Source organism: Opisthorchis viverrini (assembly GCF_000715545.1).
Source record: "Opisthorchis viverrini unplaced genomic scaffold opera_v5_14, whole genome shotgun sequence".
NCBI classification, from domain to species: Eukaryota; Metazoa; Platyhelminthes; class Trematoda; order Opisthorchiida; family Opisthorchiidae; genus Opisthorchis; species Opisthorchis viverrini.
The window spans coordinates 76,801-98,511 of record NW_008751670.1 but is presented as its reverse complement, the minus strand read 5'-3'; the positions used below and the strand labels follow the sequence as shown (position 1 = coordinate 98,511).

The 21,711-nt window shown below is 46.1% G+C and overlaps 2 protein-coding genes across 2 annotated transcripts; one reads left to right on the top strand and one right to left on the bottom strand.

The window, feature by feature from the left end:
• Positions 1 to 331: 331 nt before the first annotated feature.
• T265_01282 (hypothetical protein) lies at positions 332 to 4,167 on the top strand (the record flags this gene model as incomplete). Its single annotated transcript, XM_009165288.1, has 4 exons — positions 332 to 483; positions 867 to 928; positions 1,103 to 1,155; positions 4,150 to 4,167. The coding sequence occupies 4 exons, from the start codon at positions 332 to 334 to the stop codon at positions 4,165 to 4,167; spliced, it is 285 nt and encodes a 94-aa protein (XP_009163552.1).
• Positions 4,168 to 5,951: 1,784 nt separating this feature from the next.
• T265_12763 (hypothetical protein) lies at positions 5,952 to 19,979 on the bottom strand (the record flags this gene model as incomplete). The annotated part of the gene is made up of 10 exons (XM_009165382.1): positions 5,952 to 6,029; positions 6,072 to 6,158; positions 6,205 to 6,300; positions 6,340 to 6,420; positions 6,470 to 6,584; positions 10,143 to 10,204; positions 14,507 to 14,596; positions 19,223 to 19,465; positions 19,506 to 19,829; positions 19,876 to 19,979. Coding segments are annotated over 10 exons (1,278 nt in total), but the record flags the coding sequence as incomplete, so codon positions are not given.
• Between the last annotated feature and the right edge of the window lie 1,732 nt (positions 19,980 to 21,711).

Genomic DNA, 21,711 nt, shown 5'->3' with positions numbered 1-21,711 from the left:
CGGGATCCTATGTTACGGAAGGTTGCAGCCGCCGTGTTGGCTGGAAGGAATATTGAGAGCGGAGATGTAGACAAGGAAGTGGAAACGTTCTAGGGTCACTTTGATCGGCTGGGGCTTAGGAGAGTATGCAAAATTTTTCGGGACGCCACCGATTCGGATGTTAAGCTGCTCGTGGCACCTCGCGTCTTGAGAAGGAAGATGATCGTCGAATTCCTCCAGATGGCATACAGAGTACACCAAGACGTATGACTTACTTCGGCAGAGGGCCTACTGGTCCGGGATGAGAAGTGAGTTGATGGATTATGTGGTGTCCCGTAGGCAGTGCGAACCGATGAAAGAGGATACGACAGGGGTAACCCGTTTCATGGAACACATTCCTGTCTTGGGAATCCGCGAGTTTTATTCCGTTGAGATCATGGGCCTTTTTCCGGTGACGACCAGTGGAAACCAGTTTATCGTGATAATGGCGGAACACCTATTGCGGTGAGTCGAGGCGGCGGCCATGTCAAATCGACGGGCGACGACGACCAGCGGTGTGGTAATGCACCACATCGCGGCCAACCATGGGGTGCCAAAGATGATCCTAACCTCTCAGTGGGGCTTCATACAGAACATGTGTGCATGATTTGAGTATCCGCCATATGTGTGGCTGTCACTGTGGCCTCGAAATACGTGCTGCTCAATGCCTTTCCCCTTTTGGAATCGCTCGACGTCACGTTGTTTATGTGCACCCGCATTTGCCTTAGTTATTCAAATGACCTACTACTCTCCGCTTTATTGGCGCCATTTCGTTGTGTATTCTCGCCTCTCCGCAAATGTAGCCATACTCGTGGTTGCTCCTTATTTTAATTCCCTTTTATCTTTAGCATCGTACTGAATTCACCGTTGACCAGCTGTCTTCTGAAGTTGAATAGGGGGCCGTCGATAGGTGAGTAGGTCGTTGTGCTTCCAAATAATGTTTCTTTATGTTTTCCCATCCTTTTCCGCTGTAATTTTGAAATTCCTTGAAAATCGTCGACCCCAATAATAGACGTGTTTGCATCCTCCCGGTTTTCGCCCTCACTTGTGAGCCACGCACTCGCTGGCTTTTTATTTCCTTTAGTACCAGATCAAGCTAATGTGGACAAACGGTTTCCCGATGCTACTGCTGACATAGTAAATACAACCATTTTGACTGTACATGGAATGTAGATACTGCACCAGCAAAGGTCGTGGACAAAATAGAGCGTCAAGCTAGTAAGCTGATTGAGTTACGCTGTACTTGAATACATTCATCCTACGAACAAGACTACAATTGCCTTTGCAGGGGAGATGAGCGGAGAAAAGAAACAGAACAGTCGCGTTGACAAAGCCACAGCTTTGTACCTGGTTATTCAGAAGGCGCTACGTACTTACGTACCAGTGGTCTAATGGTGACTTCTGTCGTGTCAACTAAAACACAACTTTCGGGCTTGACATATTTTGCTCGTATGTCGTCACTACTTCGCAGCGCAAAAACCCCATCTAGGTGGTCACTTAAGCTAAAAGCCCTTTACATTTGAATAAAAAAACGATACAATCTAGCGAAAGGCCGATGAGGGAGCAGCATGTGAACATCTGCAATGAATCGGACGTCAGACTCTGCTTATGTATGGATTCGCAAGCACATTTTTGAGATAGGAATTTTGTAAACTGTGCTGGTGTCGCCACCTCAGAATAAATTACATTAGGTGGCATCATTAGTTCGAGGCTCCCAGAAACAGCACCTGTCAGTCCAAACAAGTCGGTCAAAATCTCGAAAGGAGCCGAAAATCCATCAAGCAAAAACTCCATGGGTGGCACCAAGAAGACCGCACTTTGCTGGAAGAAGCCGGTGTCGTCGCAGCGGAAAGCTTCCTGAAACCTTAATCCTGGGCTTATTTGGGACACTGACACTCATCACGCACATTTCACAAAACCTCCGAACGGTGGAGAGAAACTTCTACGTAGAAGTGCAACAAACAAGTTTATTCGTGTTTAACTCAAATACGTCCACGAATTGACGTTATTTTGCTGAACTCCGTCTAAATCGGAAATGTCTCTAACGTTCTTGAGTGCACTTCAAATTCCACAAGCCTTTAACTCCTAGATCGGTTGCCTTTGGGTTTCCATCGTTCGGAGCGTCATGATAAGCACCTTGTTTTAGTGCATCCGGTGGGCAAGGAATGGGAACACCAATTTACGCTGCGGATAGTCGCGTTTTCGATAACACAATAGCCCATTTAACCAAGAACCGCTGAATCTGGTAGGAGTGATCAGTTGGAATACTACTTAACGACAAACGGAATGCGCAGTAATGGCTGTCCGATCCGGTTTTGAGAAAAAAGGCACGGAGACCGTCCTTTGGTCACCTCTCACAAGTTTCTGAATGACCGTTAGCCGATCAGCCGGCAGATAATCGAACTAGCCACCTTTAACGCGTTGACTAAGTACGAAATGCGGTGGTCCGACAGGTTGTGGCCAATGAGTTCGTAAAAGTCCTTACCGCTAGGGACATACCGACAAAGGCCCCAAGTGTCTATCAGCTCTGTCAGCTGCATTTTCAGTTTCAGCGAACCTGAGTTCAGACACGTTTCAGAGTTGGAAGTGAATGAGGCATACTACGGCCACGTGGTTTTCCAGAACGCAACAAGTGGTGTGATCTCGAAATTTTCTTGACATCACAAACTTCGGAGTGACATATGTGACGATTGTTTTTGACAAGTCCTGAGAGAACAATTCATTTGTGGCATACAGGTGTAAGCTATATACTTCATGTTTTGGCGTGAGTACTTGGCATTCGGTCATGTGTCTTCGTGGGAATCGTTAACTGTTTAAGGAGGATAATGGGCGGAGAGTACCGTACTGGAAGTCTTGTGGTGGACAAACTGGCACCTGGAGAGTCAGAGCGATGTACGGACTTGAAGTCTGGCTGTGCTTTTTCATTGTACGCTACGTCATCGAAAAACAGACATGTTCTACATATCATCTGTATTTTATGACCAGGCGCAATCGGCATATTCACTCGTATGCCTTGTCTGAAGGGTACCGCGCAACTGGTTTCTTTTTATTGGCTGAACAACGCGAAGTTCACCGAATTAAACAGACTAGGTCGCACTGACTGACGAGTCACCTCTCTCCACCAGTGAGTGGTCTCTTCACGCAAGACCTGAGATCGATCACTTTTGAAATGTAGCCAAGAGTCGCTAAGGGACACTTCTGGTCGCTTCGAAAACCGAGTGCATTACTTGGACCTTTTTTAAACATGCTACACAGGTTTTTGAAACACGGAGTTACCCATGCCATGCTCATACAATTTACCACTTGGACAGAAGGAAAAAGTTGTCAGACAAAACAATGTGGGACAGATCTACCAGTTTCTGTGCAAACTGTAAAATACTGTTGGACAGTTGATACTTGTGGTGCTTGGTGCCATTCCGCAAGACGAAATGAGCACAGTGCGTTCATTTATCTTCTGAATTTCGAGGATATTCCCTCCTTATGAAAAGATATTTACTTTGGTCATTGGCCTATTCACCAACGTCGATTTCCTGATTAGTATCTACCGAAGCAGTGAATATTACTTGCGCTCCTTTCCATCAGCACTCACATATGGCCTGCAAAACCAAGTGGCGGACAAAATGGAAATCACCGTAATCCAAACGGTTGCCAACGGGGTATTCGATATTGCGCCGATACTCAACATTGCTAGAGGAGCCAGCGTCGTTTATTGAGGACAGTGGGAAGCAGTCTAGGCGGCGGTCTAAACAGAACATTGGTTTTAGTCGAATCTACGCCTTGCCAATGGATCCTACTGATCGTTGGAGTTCAAGAAATAACGTACCTCATCAAACCGAAGCTGGAGATATCAAGTCAACATGCGCTGCGCCATCGTATCCCCCAGCAGCATTGAAGTAACTCTGTAGGTGATCTTTGAATGTACTCGTGCAAACGGCGCCGTGCATGGATGTGATGCCAACTTACACAAATTCACCCTGCAATTCAAGTCCAGTGAAAACACTCACCTATAGGGCGGGTTGCCGTAGCGTCTGTGCCCATGACGTAAAATTTACAGCGACTTGAGTGTTGTGGGTATATCGTCTGGGGTATTATCCTCGCACCTTATCAATCGTTTTTCATTCTACATTATAGGTGTTACTGGCCGAGTAAAGCGCTATTCGCTGTTATGAATCCAATCTTCGATTGTGCCTAACTGGAAGCATACACATCTATGATAGCCGAAACCGGAAGCACAATGACGACTGGAGGAATTTGCAAATGCTATGGTAAACTACGGCATACATCTGGTTGTTGCAACGTGTAGTAACGGCATTAATCTCAATTGTTGTAACGATATTTTTCTCGGTCTGAGCCTCCCAAGCTAGCGTTCACGTCAAAACAACCACCAAAGGTGCACAAGGCATATTAACGCCCAAAACGAGATCAGGAACACTTGTGCAGCACCTCATATATATAGCGTACGCGGCAACGACTTTCTGGATGCGGCATTGGCAACCGGCATTCGGCCAATACTGAGTCATGATTGGCTGCCGGGTCCAGACTTCCGACAAATCAGATCCCGTTTTGATGCCGGACCGGCAACCGTCCCGAATTCTTGGCCAATCTTGGGTAGGATGGACTTCTCGGCCGTAGTAGCACCTGACCGCGAGCGGTAAAGAGGGATCCGTGTGGAGTCCCACCTAACAAAACGAACGACCCAGACATTGCTACTTCCGTACCGCTAAGTCAGAAGAGTAGACTGGTGGCCCTTTTCTCCGAAGCTCTGACACCGAGTGAACGATAGCATTCCGTCGTCGAAAAGGAAGCCTATACTCTTATTGAACTGGTGACACTATCTTTCTGGAAGTCATTTCACACTAAGCACTGGCCAGTGACCAGCTGGTTTTTGCATACGACGGTACACAAAAAAATTAAGAATGGAAAAAAAACAATGTTGGCGAACCAGAACGTCTAGTTTCAATCAGATGTTATTATAGACCAGGTACTGATGGGTAGCTGATGCTCTCCAGTAATTTTCGTGCAACGGTCAAGGATGCCAAGAACCTGCATCCATAAATAACTAGAACATACTATTTTGCGAGGCACATTTCACCTACCTGTAAAATATGTTCCGAACTAAAACCGAGGTTTTAATAACACTCCTTGGGAACATCTGATTTGAACCAACCCAACGCCGAACGTTTAAGTAGACGTTGCCCTTATCTTCTAACTACTGTCGACGAATACCCCTAGATTTCAACTTGCACTGCACTGCCCTATCCTGATACGCTTACTTCTACTGTTATCAGCTGCCTGTTTTAGGATGCCGGTTGTTATTCATTGTGACAGGAATTCATCACTTTTCTCTGCGAATTTCACTGACCCATTGTGACAAAGAGATGGTCGTGAGTCACACCACTTTATAAACCCACAGGCTAATGGTCTGCTTGGATGACAAAGTGAGACCCTGCGGAGAACTGTAGGTCCGCCGCCAAAAAGTAGAAATATTCCTGAGGGAAACTACTCACAAGGTTGCTGAAAACTCTTCGACAGCAACCCTGTGAGTAGTTTCCTTTATGAAAATATACTGCGATATCTCGAATATCGTGCCAACTGAATCATGAGGCGGCCTGTGTACAGCACATTCAGTTGTAGAATATCATAAACGAGAGATTCAGTTGAGTCTCTCGTGAAAACTAAGTTGATTTGCAAATGAGTGTATTTCTCGAAATATTCCTATTACCTATTTAAAAATGGCTCTTCCCGGTGGTCCTAAAGCGGTTTCAGCTGAGAGTGGGATAGCTGCACCACAAAGTCTTCATGAATAAACATCAACTGAGGAAAAAACCCAAGGCAATCACGATGACTTGAAACAGCTGTAGTAAAAATGAGCCGAAAATTATGACAAATAATGTACAAACAGTTGAGTAAATGCACAAATCCAGATTTGACTACGCGCACTTCTTATCCACACATCCCTTGCCTAACTCGCTGTACTCGTGACTTGAGATCCACATTTGTTGGAACGTCCCCTAAACAGACAGAGGATTAGTGTGAAACAAATGAAGAGATACCAGAGAGCCCAGAATAGATCCTCCGATCCAACTGGAATAACGGCGCTCCACTACAGTACTGGGGAAATTCACCTTTAAACGCATACTCTGCGAACGAGAGGAATGGACAGTGTGAAACGCACTCCACGCTTACCGGTGGGGTTTTCATGTTCAGGTCTCGTTGAAGTCGATCCGTGAAACCGGTGATCAGACTGGTACCTCCTACAACCACAACGTTACTATACAAGCTCTGAAAGCCAAAAAGCAATTAGTATGTGCACAAACTTACTGGTCTTATATCAATATCGCATAGACTTATACTGCTGGCCACAATATGGCTCATGGAGAGCATGGAACTTCCTCCAGACTCCTAAGATACAAAGGGGTGGACATTAAACAGTTGTAGAGAAGACACTCACCTGTAGAATTGATGGATCGAATAGGGCCTCAGGGATTTGAAACCGCTCATGTCCTAATTCGAAGTTGTAGCCGTTGGGGAACTCATAGCCAACCATGGGAAAGGTATCTGCTTGGCTGTAAGATGGATGGGACGAAATACCTTTTGTTCCGCATAAGTGGCGAATTGTAAAGTGAAATAAATACACTGATTTCACGTAACAGAGACTTTTCAAAGGGACTACCCAGTCTTAGTTATTTTGCCTCAGGGGGAAGCATGCTATCCCACCTCAAAGGAAAGTTTTCTTCAGGGTGTTAATTTTTCCCAGTCCATATTGTTGTACCAGAAGGCCACACGTATGATTTGCATATAAGTTGAACACTATCGACAAGAGCGGTGTTTTTCAATCCAAATCCAGAATGGCACAAACCTGTAAGTGAACACAATCTAAGCTGAAAAGCTGTTTCATTTACATTGAAAATCACCAGCAATGCTCATCCTACAAAACTCAGGAAGCTTCGAACCCGCGACCTCCTGGCTAATAGTCGGAACACTTAACCACCCGACCACGAACGGCTGATCAACTGACTGACTCACGCGTAGACACGGAGCGAGACCGCGAAAAGTGCGGTCTTATTATGGTTGCTAGCCGTTTTCCAGGGATTTTTACCATCGGTTCCTATATAGTTTGTTCGCGATAGTGTCTGAATGTTTGGACACCTCCAGCACCTGTGATAAGGTAGCGCTAGGTTCCTTTTCTTTATTTGGCTCCCCTTTTGTTGAGATTCACATGGCTGCAACGTAATTGGGCTGGAACTGGCACTCCTGTAGCTGCGATGGGTCAGATACCCAAGATGGAGAGAGATAAGCGGCAAGATTGAGGCTATAGAGAAACGCCATCGAACGACCAAAGGCAATGGTTATCGAGTGCATACGGTAGATAAGAATTAATCTGTGGCGGAGAAAAATACTCATTCGCCTATGCTTGACAGTCAAACTACGTCATCACGCACACCTCAAGGGGGCAGCAGAAAGGCTACGTAAACTCCCGTCGGCGGACTGCAGTTGAGTATAGGGCAACACAAGACCTAACCTCGTTGCTTTGCTGTTTTTTTTCAAACAAATGGATATAGCACAAGTGTATAACCTGCACAGAGACTAGTTCATCCAAACGAAGACCACTTATGAAAAACGACCCATCTGTTGTTAGCTGGGAAGTCAGTTTGTCTTTGGAAGTAATAATGAAAAAGTAATGAACGCACCCCACATTCTGATAATAATGCTGTGATACACTGAATCTAGTAAATAATCCTAACAAGTACACCCTACGAAGAACCACAAGACCTACCTCGTTGCTTTGCTGTTTTTTTTCAAACAAATGGATATAGCACAAGTGTATAACCTGCACAGAGACTAGTTCATCCAAACGAAGACCACTTATGAAAAACGACCCATCTGTTGTTAGCTGGGAAGTCAGTTTGTCTTTGGAAGTAATAATGAAAAAGTAATGAACGCACCCCACATTCTGATAATAATGCTGTGATACACTGAATCTAGTAAATAATCCTAACAAGTACACCCTACGAAGAACACCTTTGTCGTCCACAGAAAAATTTACCAGTCGAACAGAAGTGCAGCTGATGCCACCAGCGTTATATTTTGAAGAAGTCTGTAAGTTTTGTCTGTTGAACGCACTTCTCGCTTGAATTCTGTCAAGGATGAGATCAACGTTTGGAAGTGTTTGAGGGAAATTATTGAGTCTTTCGCAAAACAACGTAGGCGCCCAACCGCCCGGTTCCACAACTTCGGGACCCCAATCTTCCTTACTACAACCAACAGCATCAGCTTAAAAATGATTGAGCAAGCAAAAATCAATAAGGTAAGTTGACGAATTTTCCCATCGAATAATTTTCGAGGGGACTGAAAACTGGTAGCTCGTCGATTACATGGTACACCTACGGTACTGCTTTTGATTCCGCACGTAGCAAAACCCGTTTGGATAGTCTCGACACTGATGTTCGGCCAAGTGGTATCCAGCAATGTGGTTGTTCCCAGAATACCCACCTAGTAACTTTACGAAAATGCAGAATCACATTGCCGTCTGGAAATCGATGATACGAATGCAATATCTGTATGAGACGCGTCACGTAGTGCAGTAGTCGTGAACGATAGTCTAATCCAATCGCTCGTTACCCCGCCGTCCAAAGGCGCGATGTAGTGCTTTGAGAGAAGAGAATCAGCTTTACTATACTGCCCAGTAGTCATGAACAGACAGGCCCAGGCCCGCACGATTGCATGACCAGAGTCAAGCTGCGCACACCAGAAGGAACGACAGTCCTTAACTGAGGCTTTCCTTCGGTAACTGATAGCCATATGATCCAATTGAATCCAAGACTGTCTTGTGGTAGGTGGCCTTCAAAAAAATCGATGTGAGCATTTGTGTTGGAGGTCCGTACTAACCAGGAACAGACGATAATCTGCACACAACTGGAGAAGCCGTTCCCCATTATCCGTACGCTCGGTATTAACTCTAAAGCTGTCACCTATTTGTCTTCTTCCGGAATCAGTCGTCCAAATTGGAGATTCACATCACCCGCCAGGATTACCTATATCCGTCCTTCTTGCCGACCGAAGTAGTCTTGACAGATCGTGATAAAACTCGTCCTTCCCAGTCTCAGAACTGCAGTCTATTGGGGCATGCTGATACGACAAACACCGTTTACCACATAGACCTGCATTAATCTTAATTGGGTCAGACAACCTCATAAGGTAAAGGCAATTTGTTTACTAGGATCGAGTTCAGTAAGGCACTTTCAGCCTTAGGGCAGAGCTCATCCTAAGCGGCTTGAGGAGCATGATTGAAGTGGGGTCTTGTGCGCGTGTTTCGGAGACATAACATGTATCGACAGAAAGGGAAAGCAAGGGAAGCCTGCTTCCCAATTCGACACAGAGTATGGATATTAAAGGCTGCAACGTAGATAAGGTCTTTTTAGGTTAGTAGGTGATTATTTTAGTTTGTTTTTCTGGGCGATGGTAGAGACACGGAACAGTGGCTAGAGGATTTGCCTATTGGTTGATTTCAATGTAATATACATGAGGGGGGAGGCCGATGAGCGAAAAGCTGCAAGGGCAAATGATACTTCCCGGTTGCTCAGGCCGAAGAAGGGGGTTTAGTTGAAGTGGTTCACCATAAGTCCCTCACTCAAAAGTCTGGACCACGAGACAGCGGTTGTTAGGGTTTTCTCGGGGAACCCTTCCCCCAGCCATACTCAATAATCAGACCCAGTTGGCTGCAGGGGGCGTCCTGGCCCGCGGTTGCAGGGTGAGGCATTAATGTCACACTACTTGTGTACCTGCGCACATCAGGTGTCTTTTGACCGTTACCAGACTCTGGTTTTGAAAGTATTTCGACCGTATTGAATAATGGGCCGGCGGTCACGGTGAACCGTTGGGCGATCGGAGTGTGCGGTTTTTGGGGCCGGTCTTTTCTAACCCGTCCTTCCTCGAGGGAAGGCAGCATCACTGCTTCCATAAATATGTAGTTAGCAAGGCACTCCAAGAGTCAACCACCGTGGGACGTGATTCTAAGATAACCGGAAGCAAGTCGCAGCCATCTGATACTGTCCACGACAACTACCCCCCATGCCAAACCAACGCGTCATAGAAAACAAACCATCGAAAACGTCGGAACTCACCTTTGATCATAACGTTCGTCGGACACTTGAAGGACGGATGCAACGAAGTCCTGTAAGAGGTTCTGAAAGATGCAAAAGGCATGAGAAGTTAAAGCCAAGCCTTCGACATGTTGGACAGAGGTAACAACAGGCACGCGCAAGTAAGCAAACGGGCAGTGTTTTATCAATAAAAGGGGCGCCGTTGTTTTGAAGTTTGCCGTATTTAAAAACGACAAACCAATGCATCTTTGCAACAGAGAAAAACGCGAATTCGTGATTTCAGGAAGCGAACGCAACAACACTAACTGCCATACGCTTGGGCATCACATACTACTCGAGCACTCGAGGTTGCTGACAGCTGCGACGGAATCAGCACCTCTGAACGCGTCGTAACACCAGCATGTGAAAGTGAGAAACACTGTCTAAATGCACTCGACCTTAATTTAACTTGGCGCCAAACCGAAGCGAAGGCCAATATGACTAAGAAAACTTCGTTTTCCGATCAGTATAGGGCTACAGATTAGTTTCAGTCGTTTAACTATAGCACACACTTCCAAAAAAAAACAAGAAAACCAGGATGAGGGCGAACAAACCACTTATGTGACCGCAAGCGAAACCATTTGATTGCATTACGAAGAGGGAACACTGTGTATGCAACGCTAGCACATCGCAGAAACGTTTCTAAGCTCTTCCTGAAGTCACAGGTTAAGATCGTAGTTCGGTGCATCGTACCGTTTAACATCCGATTCCAGGTATCTATCGGATATTCTTGACTTAGTTCAAGATACAAAGGCCTTACTGAATGCGTTCAAACCCCCAAAACGGGTCGGAAAATTCGACAGTTTTGACCCCACAATCCCTGGAAAGGAACTGCTGCCTTTCCGAAACTGTTGGACGCAAGTATTGTCTAATACATAAGTTGACGTCTGTGTAACAAAGCATGATGAGATGTCGGGACACTAAATGTAACCTCATTGGTCAAATTTAGTTGACTTTGGTGGCGCTCAAGAATGCCCTCGAAGGCGGATAACCAGACAGGTTCAGAAATACGACCTGTGTGAGTTGGTTGGGGGGGGGGGGTCTCATGTGGATATTTTGTGCTTAAATCTCAACACAGACGTATTAGATCAGCTGCCTGATCACTGATGTGCTTAAATCTCAACACAGACGTATTAGATCAGCTGCCTGATCACTGATTTGCTTGTGTTGGGAACATGTGCCTTTGGAAAGAGGGAGAAATCCCAGGTTATCAAAGGAGAGCGCAGATGGATTAGGTCTGTAATAAAGGGAGGTCCTCATGAGACGCGACTGATCGAGTAATGGGAATCCGTGATCGTTCTTCATACCAGTTAGAAATAGTGAAGCTGTTACATATGATGCATAAGCACGTGACAAATAGCTACTGGTTTTTTTCTCTGAGTTACGTTCATTTAGCTTCTTCGGGCACGGCAAATAAACGCGAAGGCCGTGGTTGGGTCTCAGTCAAGAAAAAGGGGGTTCGTAGATCCACCATCACTTCGATTATAAAAGCTTTAACATGGCGCATTACCTTTCAACAGCCGTCGCAAGATAAGTTCTCACCTGCTGGAGGGTTGAACAAGTGGAGTGGACACTCATGGGAAAAGCGCGGATATTCAGAGTATATTCTGAGGTCCACCATCAGACAGAGTTACCAAACCATTGGGATGTGGTCAGCAAAAAGTCATTTCGCGAAGTTGCTTAAGAGGAATGAATAGTCTTGACACTACCTTTACATCGAAGGGACAAGATGGCCCAAGTGGTTAGAGCGCGAATTCAATGGCCGGAAGGTCGTGATTCGAACCCGACTTCTGCCCCTCGAATTCCCCTATCTACGCTTGGGCAACCCGTGCTTCCTTCGGACGGCATGGCAGTTAGGCACCGAAAGGGTGCTACAGCTGAATGATTTTTTTTACCTCAAAGACGACCAGCATGATCACCAAAATAAAGAAGAGATTTGTCCAACTTCACATGCGATCTCAAAACAAGAAGTGTGCCTACTCTGAAGAGCTGTGGTGTGTAGTCTGTGGCTGCACTGAGACAAACAGGGCTGACAAATCTCCTAGCAAACCAACAGCTAGGCGGTAATGTATGGACAAGAACTTAATTACAGGTTTGACGATACTAACGTATTAGCTAACGCCCGAACTCAGGTTTGCACTCAGGCAACACGATGCAACAGTCACACTTCTGACAACCCAAGCTCGAAAGAAATACTGGCTTGTGAACAATTCAGGCTAGCTTCGTCCCATATGGAATGTCGAATATGTGGTCCACCAGCAGACTCAATTATGAGGTGGAAGCCAATCCTCTTGTTCATAGCCAGCTCAGATTGTCGGGGCATGACAATTGTACCACAATCTACCCCTTACGGTCCTGTCACATCACACAAAGCCGACCAACACTAACGCACAATGAGCAATGCCACACAGGATTTGCGCTCAGACCTGTGTATATTCACCTGGACGCCCCGCACACGATGAGGGAGTTGAGAGCTCCCAAGCGCGTACACATAGATTAAAGATAGAGTGGTAGGAGATTGATGCCGAGACCAGGTAAATGTCCCAGGCAAGGGGGCACAGACTGGGAACACAATTAAGCTGCACTCGCAAACGCATACTGTTAATTGCCTTCCAATCTCTTAATACTGGCCAGCCATCTGCCCATCAAGTGTAAGGTCGCTGGTTCGACTCCACCTCAAAACAGTTCTCCCTCGTTAGGTGGGGTGTACATAAAGTCTGTCTCAAGACAAATCATCATCATCATCATTGTCAGCTGTAATAACCGCGTACTCGTCGTACAGTGGTTGCAGCTGCCGCAGTTTCGTTCACCGATGATTTGGGGGAGGGGATAGGTAGCTGCGCATTGCAGGGGCGAGCTGGTAAGTTGGTGCATAAATCCAGCACTTTCAGTGGGCTGTCAAGTGGGGGGGTGGAAAAGGAGCTATGCATTGAAGGCAATAGTTTGGATGCACGAGCGCCATTGAGGGCGCGACTGGGCCATATCTGACAATGTCTCCAGCCATTGATGTGGCCCGTCTCGGGGTCCCCATTCAGGAAGACGGCAATTACCAGCGCAGCTGAGTTTTCTGGTAATGGCTTTCACACTTCGCTGCCAAGTCATTGTTTGAACGCCTCTGGCTCTCTTCCACTCTTTACTTGGTTAGGCGAAAAGAGCCCTTCGAGGAAGTCGGTCGACTGGCATACGCAGCACGTGGCCAAGCCAGCGCAGCTCAAGACAAATTAGTTGTACTGGAAGCGCACGGCAACAACGAAATCGTGTACTGGATGATACCAGGTGAGAATTGTAGAGGGAAAAAGGCGAAACAAAGGAGCCTTAAGCACTAACTGAGTGAAATTTCAACCAGCTAGTGTTATTGTCCATCAGATTCACTATGACAGACCAGTGTGAAGTGGTTACAATCAAGTAAAAAGTAGAGTGCGTGAGGCGCAGTTAGAATAAGTGCAATTAGTTTTAGCCCCGCTACTTGTACGTGTTGGTGCAGCGGATCGTTTTAGGTAATCCCGACGTACAGCGGTGGTGCGGTGAAAGCACAGTCGTGCCAAATCTTATATCTGCATTTCCGTAAACAGAGGTGCTGAATAACTCAGTTACTTTGAAGTGAGAGGCTTACATACACAACGGACAAACCAAAATATAGGCGCCTAAGGTTGGAACTGAACCACCAGACTCTTGTGGAACGCGCGAACGCTCATTCAGTTGAGCTACTGGAAACGCTGCTTCAAGTTACGTGCTCATTCAAATACACTTCAATTCACATTAAAGAAATTGAGTATCCGGACTCTAGCAGAGTCTACTCCAGTGTCAAAGTTACGCAGAAAGTACATAAATGATTTGGGTTGCCTTCGGTGTAGCGAATCACTACACAATATGTGTGCAAGAGACGCAGAGAAGCATCGTTAGTGGCCCAGCTGGCAGGGAAAGCGTCTGTTAGGTAAAACAGGTCGATGGTTCGAGTCCACTACAGTGTATCTGCCCTCGCTCATATTACGAGTCTGGCGAATCCACCCTCATTTACATCAAATCCATTATCAGTCATCCCCATCCAGACGGTACGTAGATGAAACGTACCAAAGTGAACCTTCAGCAGGCGAATCCTGGCGTACAAAGGGAACCCAGCCCGATTTGTGATGAGAACAGATTGGCCAGACAACCATATACCATTGAAATTCAAAAACAGTACCAGAAAGAGTGACCGACTATAGTAATGAGGAAATCACACATCATGTCGGCACCTAGCGAACAGGAACCAATCTAAAAGCTTATTTTTCATGGATGCCGACCAAGACCAGCGGTTACTTTGACCTGTAGTAGCGATTAGAGCGAAGAAGAAAAAGAATACATACTTTGATCATGAAATTTTCGTAGGACGTTGTAGTTTCCGGGAGATTTGTTCTCTTTTTCCATTTTGCCGGCTCGCGTTCGTTGACAGGTTCCTGGGATAAATGAGAAAATCGTGGTAAATTAAACAACTCGAAAAGGAAATACACATTTGGCACTAGGCTACACGACTTATCAGGCAAAAGAATGGCAGCTTTTAGTGCTGATGAACGAAAGGCCGAGAAATCAGCTGCCGCACAGCTGTATTTACTTGAAAACGAGTACGAAACTCAAGGAGTGAGCTTTGATAAAACAAACAACGGAAAAACGGGGAGGAACCTGAACATCGTTTGTCAAAGATGAATTTATGTTGATAATGTGGGGAAATTGTGGAATTTCAATGCAGATTTCGTCCTGTGAGCAAAGTCAATCTATGCTTGAAAATCAAGAAGTTCATCCTCATTGGGAATCACCAGCAGTGCACATCTCACAAAACTCCAGAGAGTCTCGAACCCGCGACCTCCCAGTTGATATTTTGGACACTTAACTGTTCTGTCATGAGCTACGGGTGAGCGGTGCGATTAACTCGCACATAGACAGAATATAGTGCCGCTTATGCTTCAATCACAATATCCACATCACATTGTCACACATGTCGACTGGCTCCTCGAACAATGACTTCTCTGATGGACGCCCTGCTAAATGCATAGATTGACTTTGCTTGAGACGAAATCTCCATTAAAAGACGGGTTTCGTTATTCGAAGACCGACTGTCACGGCCATTCGGTTGATGACTGATCGGAGACAACCGTAAGCAAAAGAGATGAGATCAGCAAATCAGGTGCTCACCAGTACACAAACCTAAAGATGTCTGAGAATGCAAAGTACCAAACTCTATGGTGACCTAAGAAAGATGTAAAGTGTTACCAGTGAAAACATGACTAGCCGAGTCAATTAGGACGGACGGGAGTGACACAAAGTGGAGTCTTGGAATAAAGCCTTTTTCATACGCAATATTTAACTAGTATAACAAAATGAAAGCTACAAATAATTTCCAACTAATGCTCACTAAAAACAAGTTATTTACAATCACTGAGTGAAAGGCTCGCATACTGTTCAGGTACACGTGAGGAAGATGTCATCATTGTAGTGTATTAGACCAGAAGCTTTTGTGTTTCCTGCTGGGATACTGCCAGATTGTCCAAGGCCATATAGGGGCAGACGAGATACTGTGGTTGGGTTGCAACCACAGGCTTCCGGTTACTGAGATCGTGGCCTAACCACTGAGCTGTCTCGAGCTCAGAAATAAAAGCAATAGCAAAATGGGATACCAACTGACACTTTACGAGATGAAGGTGCAAGCACACGTATCGGGCCGTACTGGAGAAAATTCCCGTAAATCAGTCTTGTGCTACTTGGTTGTCCATCCAAAAACGTGGGCAACTCCATTGAGAAAGAGGCAGAGATCTGCGCCGACGGTATCTATTCCCAAAAGCGGGAAAGATAATTTCAATTGAAATCTGTTTAGGTTGAGTTGGTTCGCGAAAGGTTTTATACCATCATCCTTTCGGGTGATGCGAACTCCCACGATCATCATCATCATCATCGACAGCATGACATCAGTGTTCAACACCGATGCTTCACTGCCGTACAACCATGACTTATTTGAAAGCCTTATTGTAAAGAAAAGAATAAAGGTTGATGGGGGAGGGACTTAGTGCTAGCCTAACACAATCATTCCGAGGTGCCTACACCTCCCACGATAGTCGGCCGAGTCCTGCAGAAGATCAGCTGGGTTGTGAGTTCGGAGTGCAGAATTGGAGCTAGGACGACGGAGAGTGACTCTCTCCGCCATGTGGTGCTCATCATTTGTCCTACAGCATCACGAATTTTCCCCAATTTCCCAACATGGAAACTAGCGGGCCGTGAAGGCAGTTTTACCATGCGGAAGCAACCAAACGACGAGGAGAAACAAATTAATATCACCCTTCATTCTGAAAGTACACAGCCGGACTGACGCGGCTGTCGGTGTATGTTTGATCATTCGGTTGCCAGCAGGATTTTGTTGGATGATGAGTGAATAGCAAACCTACCACCTTAAGCTGACCACTGTAGCTCAGTAATACCTAGCTGGCCGGTTCGAAAACTACCGGAATTCGACGAACGCAGTGTCAGTAAGGCATATGTTGGTGGTTGGTGTTAACATTTGAAAGAAGCTACGCTCGCAGCTTTCGAAAACGTCAATTCAATCACTCTGATAGGATTGGAACTGGATTAGCTCGTGTTGATGGCAGCCGGATCCCCGGGGGGTGAGCATAAGAGAAGACATATCCATGGGTTAGACAGGTGCGTCTGAGCCCCGCAACCAACTACGTTTACTAGTCCAGGCCTTAGCTACGCCATCCGAATTTCTGACCTTATAACGAACGTCAACACTAGTCAACTTCCAAGGACTGAGAGAGGATGAGGACGAGAGTGATGACGGTGACGATAATGACAATAATCGAGTAAGTATATACTGTGAACTTCCAAAAGAACCAACATTAGACTAGAAAACTGAAGAAAGACAGGTCTATTAAACCCTCACGGAATTCTCGCCCCATTATGGGGCGGGACGTACTTCCTTAAGCTCACTGACGCAGACGGATAAAATCCGGAGCAGCTGGTGTTATGTATTTCCGCACCAATCAGAATGATCTATTAGTCTCATGATCACCCACGAATACGGCCACAGTGAAATCAACGTGGTTTTCCCATATCGCATCCTGGTTTTGTGGAATCGTTCGGCAGCAAAGCGGCCCTTTAACCTGGCGGAGGCGATCCACCTGAGATCACCCATTCAAGCGGAAAGCCGAAATGAATGAAGTGAAACCTACTCTCCACCTTTCCTTCAGGGAAGTCCCCCCGAACAGCATTGTAACAGCGATTGCGGCCGACTGAACCAAAGGTAAACTGGATAATGGAAAACTGCACACACATCACTCGCTTGAACAGTCTCACTATTCTGGTTAGCCGCACCAAAGATGGAAGGCACTGGTCTGGGGATTCACCCTTATTAGAGCTCATTGGCAGTGCCCGCAACCACCTACAGCATATAGGTAACTCAATGGCCTGGAAGTGATACCCGATTCCAAGATACTTTGCTCCTGCATTCTCATCACAACTCAACATCAATAACCTCTGGCGTGGTAATCAAAGCAGGATAGAAGTGATACTGACTGCCCATAATTGTTGCTCTCATTCCTACGACCCGGAATCCGAACACTTCACACGCACCAGCTTAACTGACCGGGAAGGCACCGTGAGTTTGAATAACTGAACTGTACCAGAAAGACTCAAAGACCAAAGACTTCCAACTGCGTCAAAGTAACTGGTCGCAGCGCTGACCCCATAACTGACTATCTCCCTCTTCATAAGAAACAAGGAACCCTAAAATACGCGCAGTCAATGAGTCGTTTGTTATTTTGGGACATATTCTTTCGCCTCCAGAGTGTTTTATGGAACGCCCAAGTAAACAAAGCTCAGGTGTTACCAACCGGCTCTTGGGGCCTTGGAGGTCAGAATTCAGTAGATTCAAACGTTTATATTATTTAGAAAAATTGATGTATACGTGTTATAACTTGCTGAACGGTAGTACAACTCTGTGTCGGTCCCTTGGCTTCCTGCTCCGTCCACTATGGTATAGCAAAAGGCACGGTAGCTCTACACAGCCCTTTATGGAGACAAAGGAAAATCATTACAACTGTATACATATAGGGTAGTCACAGAGTGTTCCACAAGGTCGTGCCAGAATGTCCGTGAGGGGGCGAGAACCATCGAGTCAAGGTGCTTGACTCGGATTGGCTGGCATTCTGACCAATCAGGGCATGCCTACGTCTGTCCCGTGTCCTGCACGTGACACGCGTCCAAATGATGTGATGTTCGGTTATTAGGAACGGCTGGCCCCCGAACAATACGTTTACTGACTCTACAGTACAAGTTACTATACTGACCATTTCTGCCTTACTGCCACACCCTGTCGCACAGTGGCACGGTCACCGACCAAAATGTATCAACACTTCACAAAAAGTCAGTATGTTAGAATAGTTTTACTGCATTAGGAACACGGACACAAATGTTTTTAATACACTTGAGAAGCTCCACCAAAATAGTGACTCAGGTGAATTCGACGGAAGAAGTGCGTCAGTGCAATTATCCCAAATGAAGTGAACCCCTCGGAATAGAACGTATAAAATTATTTCGGCGAGCCGTAGACAGAAAGGAGTACCAGTAAAAATACACTGACATCGCTGGTGGACGATTCGGAACAGTACACAAAAGGGGGTGCAAAATCTCAGCCGATAAGTCTGTGACGGCATTTCATCTGCGATTTGATAGTATTTTCAAGTAATACTAAAGGTGTGCATATCCTGCGTATAAGCTCACATCTATGCACCTGGACAAATCGATCTTGTAAGTGAGAACTCTGGGTAGGTGATTGTGGATAAACCAGTAAAAGTACTAGAGCCACAATCATGCCCACAGCAGTGACTGCAAAATTCCGAATACAGAATGAGCCGTGAGGTGTCGTTATCATATAACGCTTTATCTATGACACCGTTCCGTCGTTCAAAATTCAGTAAAGCGCATGACATGGCAGTTATGCGCCGATATGTATTAATGATGTGCTGTTGTCAATGATGATGCGAACAGTTGAGTGTTTTGTGTCATTGAAATATTGTTGAACTTCCAAATCAACTCACCTTTGAGGCAACCTTGTAGTAAGGTACTAATTCTACATTCAATTCATCCATCAGACGTTGTGCCTGTTGCAGTAAAAAGTCGCCAGCAAGCGGTGATCGAACGGTCTCCTGGGTCAGCACAAGGCCATCGTAAACAGGGATAGCTGACGTATGAATAGCCCCGCTGTCTAGCACAAGTCCTGTATGGCGACCATTCGCAAAACAGGTCAGTGCTGCATTCTTTGCCACGTAGAAAGCAGGTATCTATGAAACGGAGAATGAGCGCATTCGAATTTTCACTTACCTTAAACTTTTCAAAGAGAACCTCAGCAATTTTCTCCCTGTGATTCTTAGTGTTCCATGCCGGTTCGGAAAACAGAATGGGATGGTGATTACTTTCCTCCGGCACTAGATATTGTAATATATATTGCATCACATCTTCAAAAACATCCCAATCTTCAACTAGTCCCGGAATGAGGAACAGAGGATGAAACCTACTAAGACCATCTTTGAGGAACGATTGTAATTCCATGCCTCCACGAGCCACCATGACATTCTGGCCTACGATTCGACGTACTGGCTTAGTATCAGTAGCGGGGATCGTTCCGACGAGGGATGGCATGTCCATCTTTAGGAACCGGCATCAGTAGCAAAAAGTGCAGATAACGACAAACCTTCGGAGTATCTTCACCGGCGAATCCAGCTCTCAGTGAATGAGAACCAAAATCAATGACTAGGGCCCCAACTTCATCTTTAAATTCAAAAAGGATGAAGTCTGCTGTAAAAGACTTACCACTCATTGTGCAAAGGGTATTAAATGACGTAGAAGAAAAACCTGAAGACGAATAGAGGCCGGAAAATGAGTTGTTTGAATATATGTGCACAACTTCCCTTGCGTATGAGATGCCAGGTCTAACAGTTGCGTAAAAAATCCAGTGGTGTCTGACCCAGCCGAACCCTCTGCGTTCAGATCACAATGCGTTAAACATTCATAATCTCTGTCTTAACATTTTCATTATCAGATCCATGCTCCGTCACGAAGAAACTGGACCATACCGTGGAGTAGCAGTTTACGTGACTCTGTGGGCTATTAAGCAACGCTCGCAAAATCTCATAGCAGATTGGTCAATGGTGAGAGGTTTGACCAACACAGCCTCCTGGTCCTTCAAGTTGGGGGATGGAACATGGGTAATAAAAATAATAATAATAATTGTTCAGCTGTAGCGCCCTTTCGGCGCCTAGCTGCCATGCCACCCGAAGGTTGCACGAGGACTGGGATACTGCCAGGTTGCCCAAGCCTAGACGGGGGAAGTCGAGAGGCAGAGGTCGGGTTCGAACCTGTTCGAACATGTGTGGAAACATGTTGTTTAAAAAATGCAGTTCACTGACGTTCCCCGCCAAAGACTGCTGCATTATTTTTGGGCTTTTGAGTCAAAGGCTTGGGTCGATGGCCCAAATCGTCCTATTGTGTAGTGTGGGCACTGGTGTGGGCTATATACGACAGGGCGGGTAAGCGAAAATAGGCTACTGTTGACATCTTCCTTTGACGTATTCCACACACTTTTCCATCCCACTCTCCCAATCCAACCTATAACTCCTTGCAGGTCCATCCGTTAGGACTGGTGAACCCGTTCGTCTTGCGTCGGATCTGGCCGCAGAATCTGTGCAGTAGCAGAGGCTGACAACCTCAGGCATCTCGAAATCAACCTTCAAGCCTCAAAGCCCGGTGTATCAGGCTTCGAACTCTGAAGGAAGCAGGACAACAAACTGTTCTTGCCCTCCGCCTGGCATTGATGTTGGCTTCTGGCTTCTCGCACTGGATCCGCCTGGCATTGATGTTGGCTTCTGGCTGCTCACTGCTGGTGATCCAGATTTGATTGCGGTAGGATGAACAGGGGTTTGCATCGTCCAGAGTGACCGGATGGAAGAAACCTTGCTTAGTTGTCCGTGAAGATGTTTCATAAGCAGGAATTCGATCTGTTTTTTTTTGCGCGTAGGCCACAACAACTCTAATACGGCGAGGTAAAAGCTCAGATATCGCTGTGGTTTCCGGAGATGGGCGAGATGGCTCAAGTAGTTAGAGCGCGAATCTAGTGACCGGAAGGTCCGTGGTTCGAACCCGGCCTCTGCCTCTCAACTTCCCCTGTCCCCTGGCAGTATCCTACCCCTCGTGGTTCCTTCGGACGGCATGGCAGTTAGGCACCGAAAGGGTGCTACAGCTGAACGACTTGAACGATATCTGAATCCGCGTCTTGGATCGGACTACGTGCGCACACACAACAATGGGATGAATGACTTCAGCTATGTGCTGATTCCAGCGTGCTTCTATGCAGTACTAACTGAAGTCAGCTGGCCGCATGTCGTCCTCCAACAGCGTGACAACCACAGACCCAAACGGATTGTATCGCCATCACCTACAATGGCGCGGACCAACAACTGACTGTCACTCGATTGGAAACGATTGTGTAGATCCTTATTATGTATTCATCCGGAGTAAGCTCCCTCTTTGT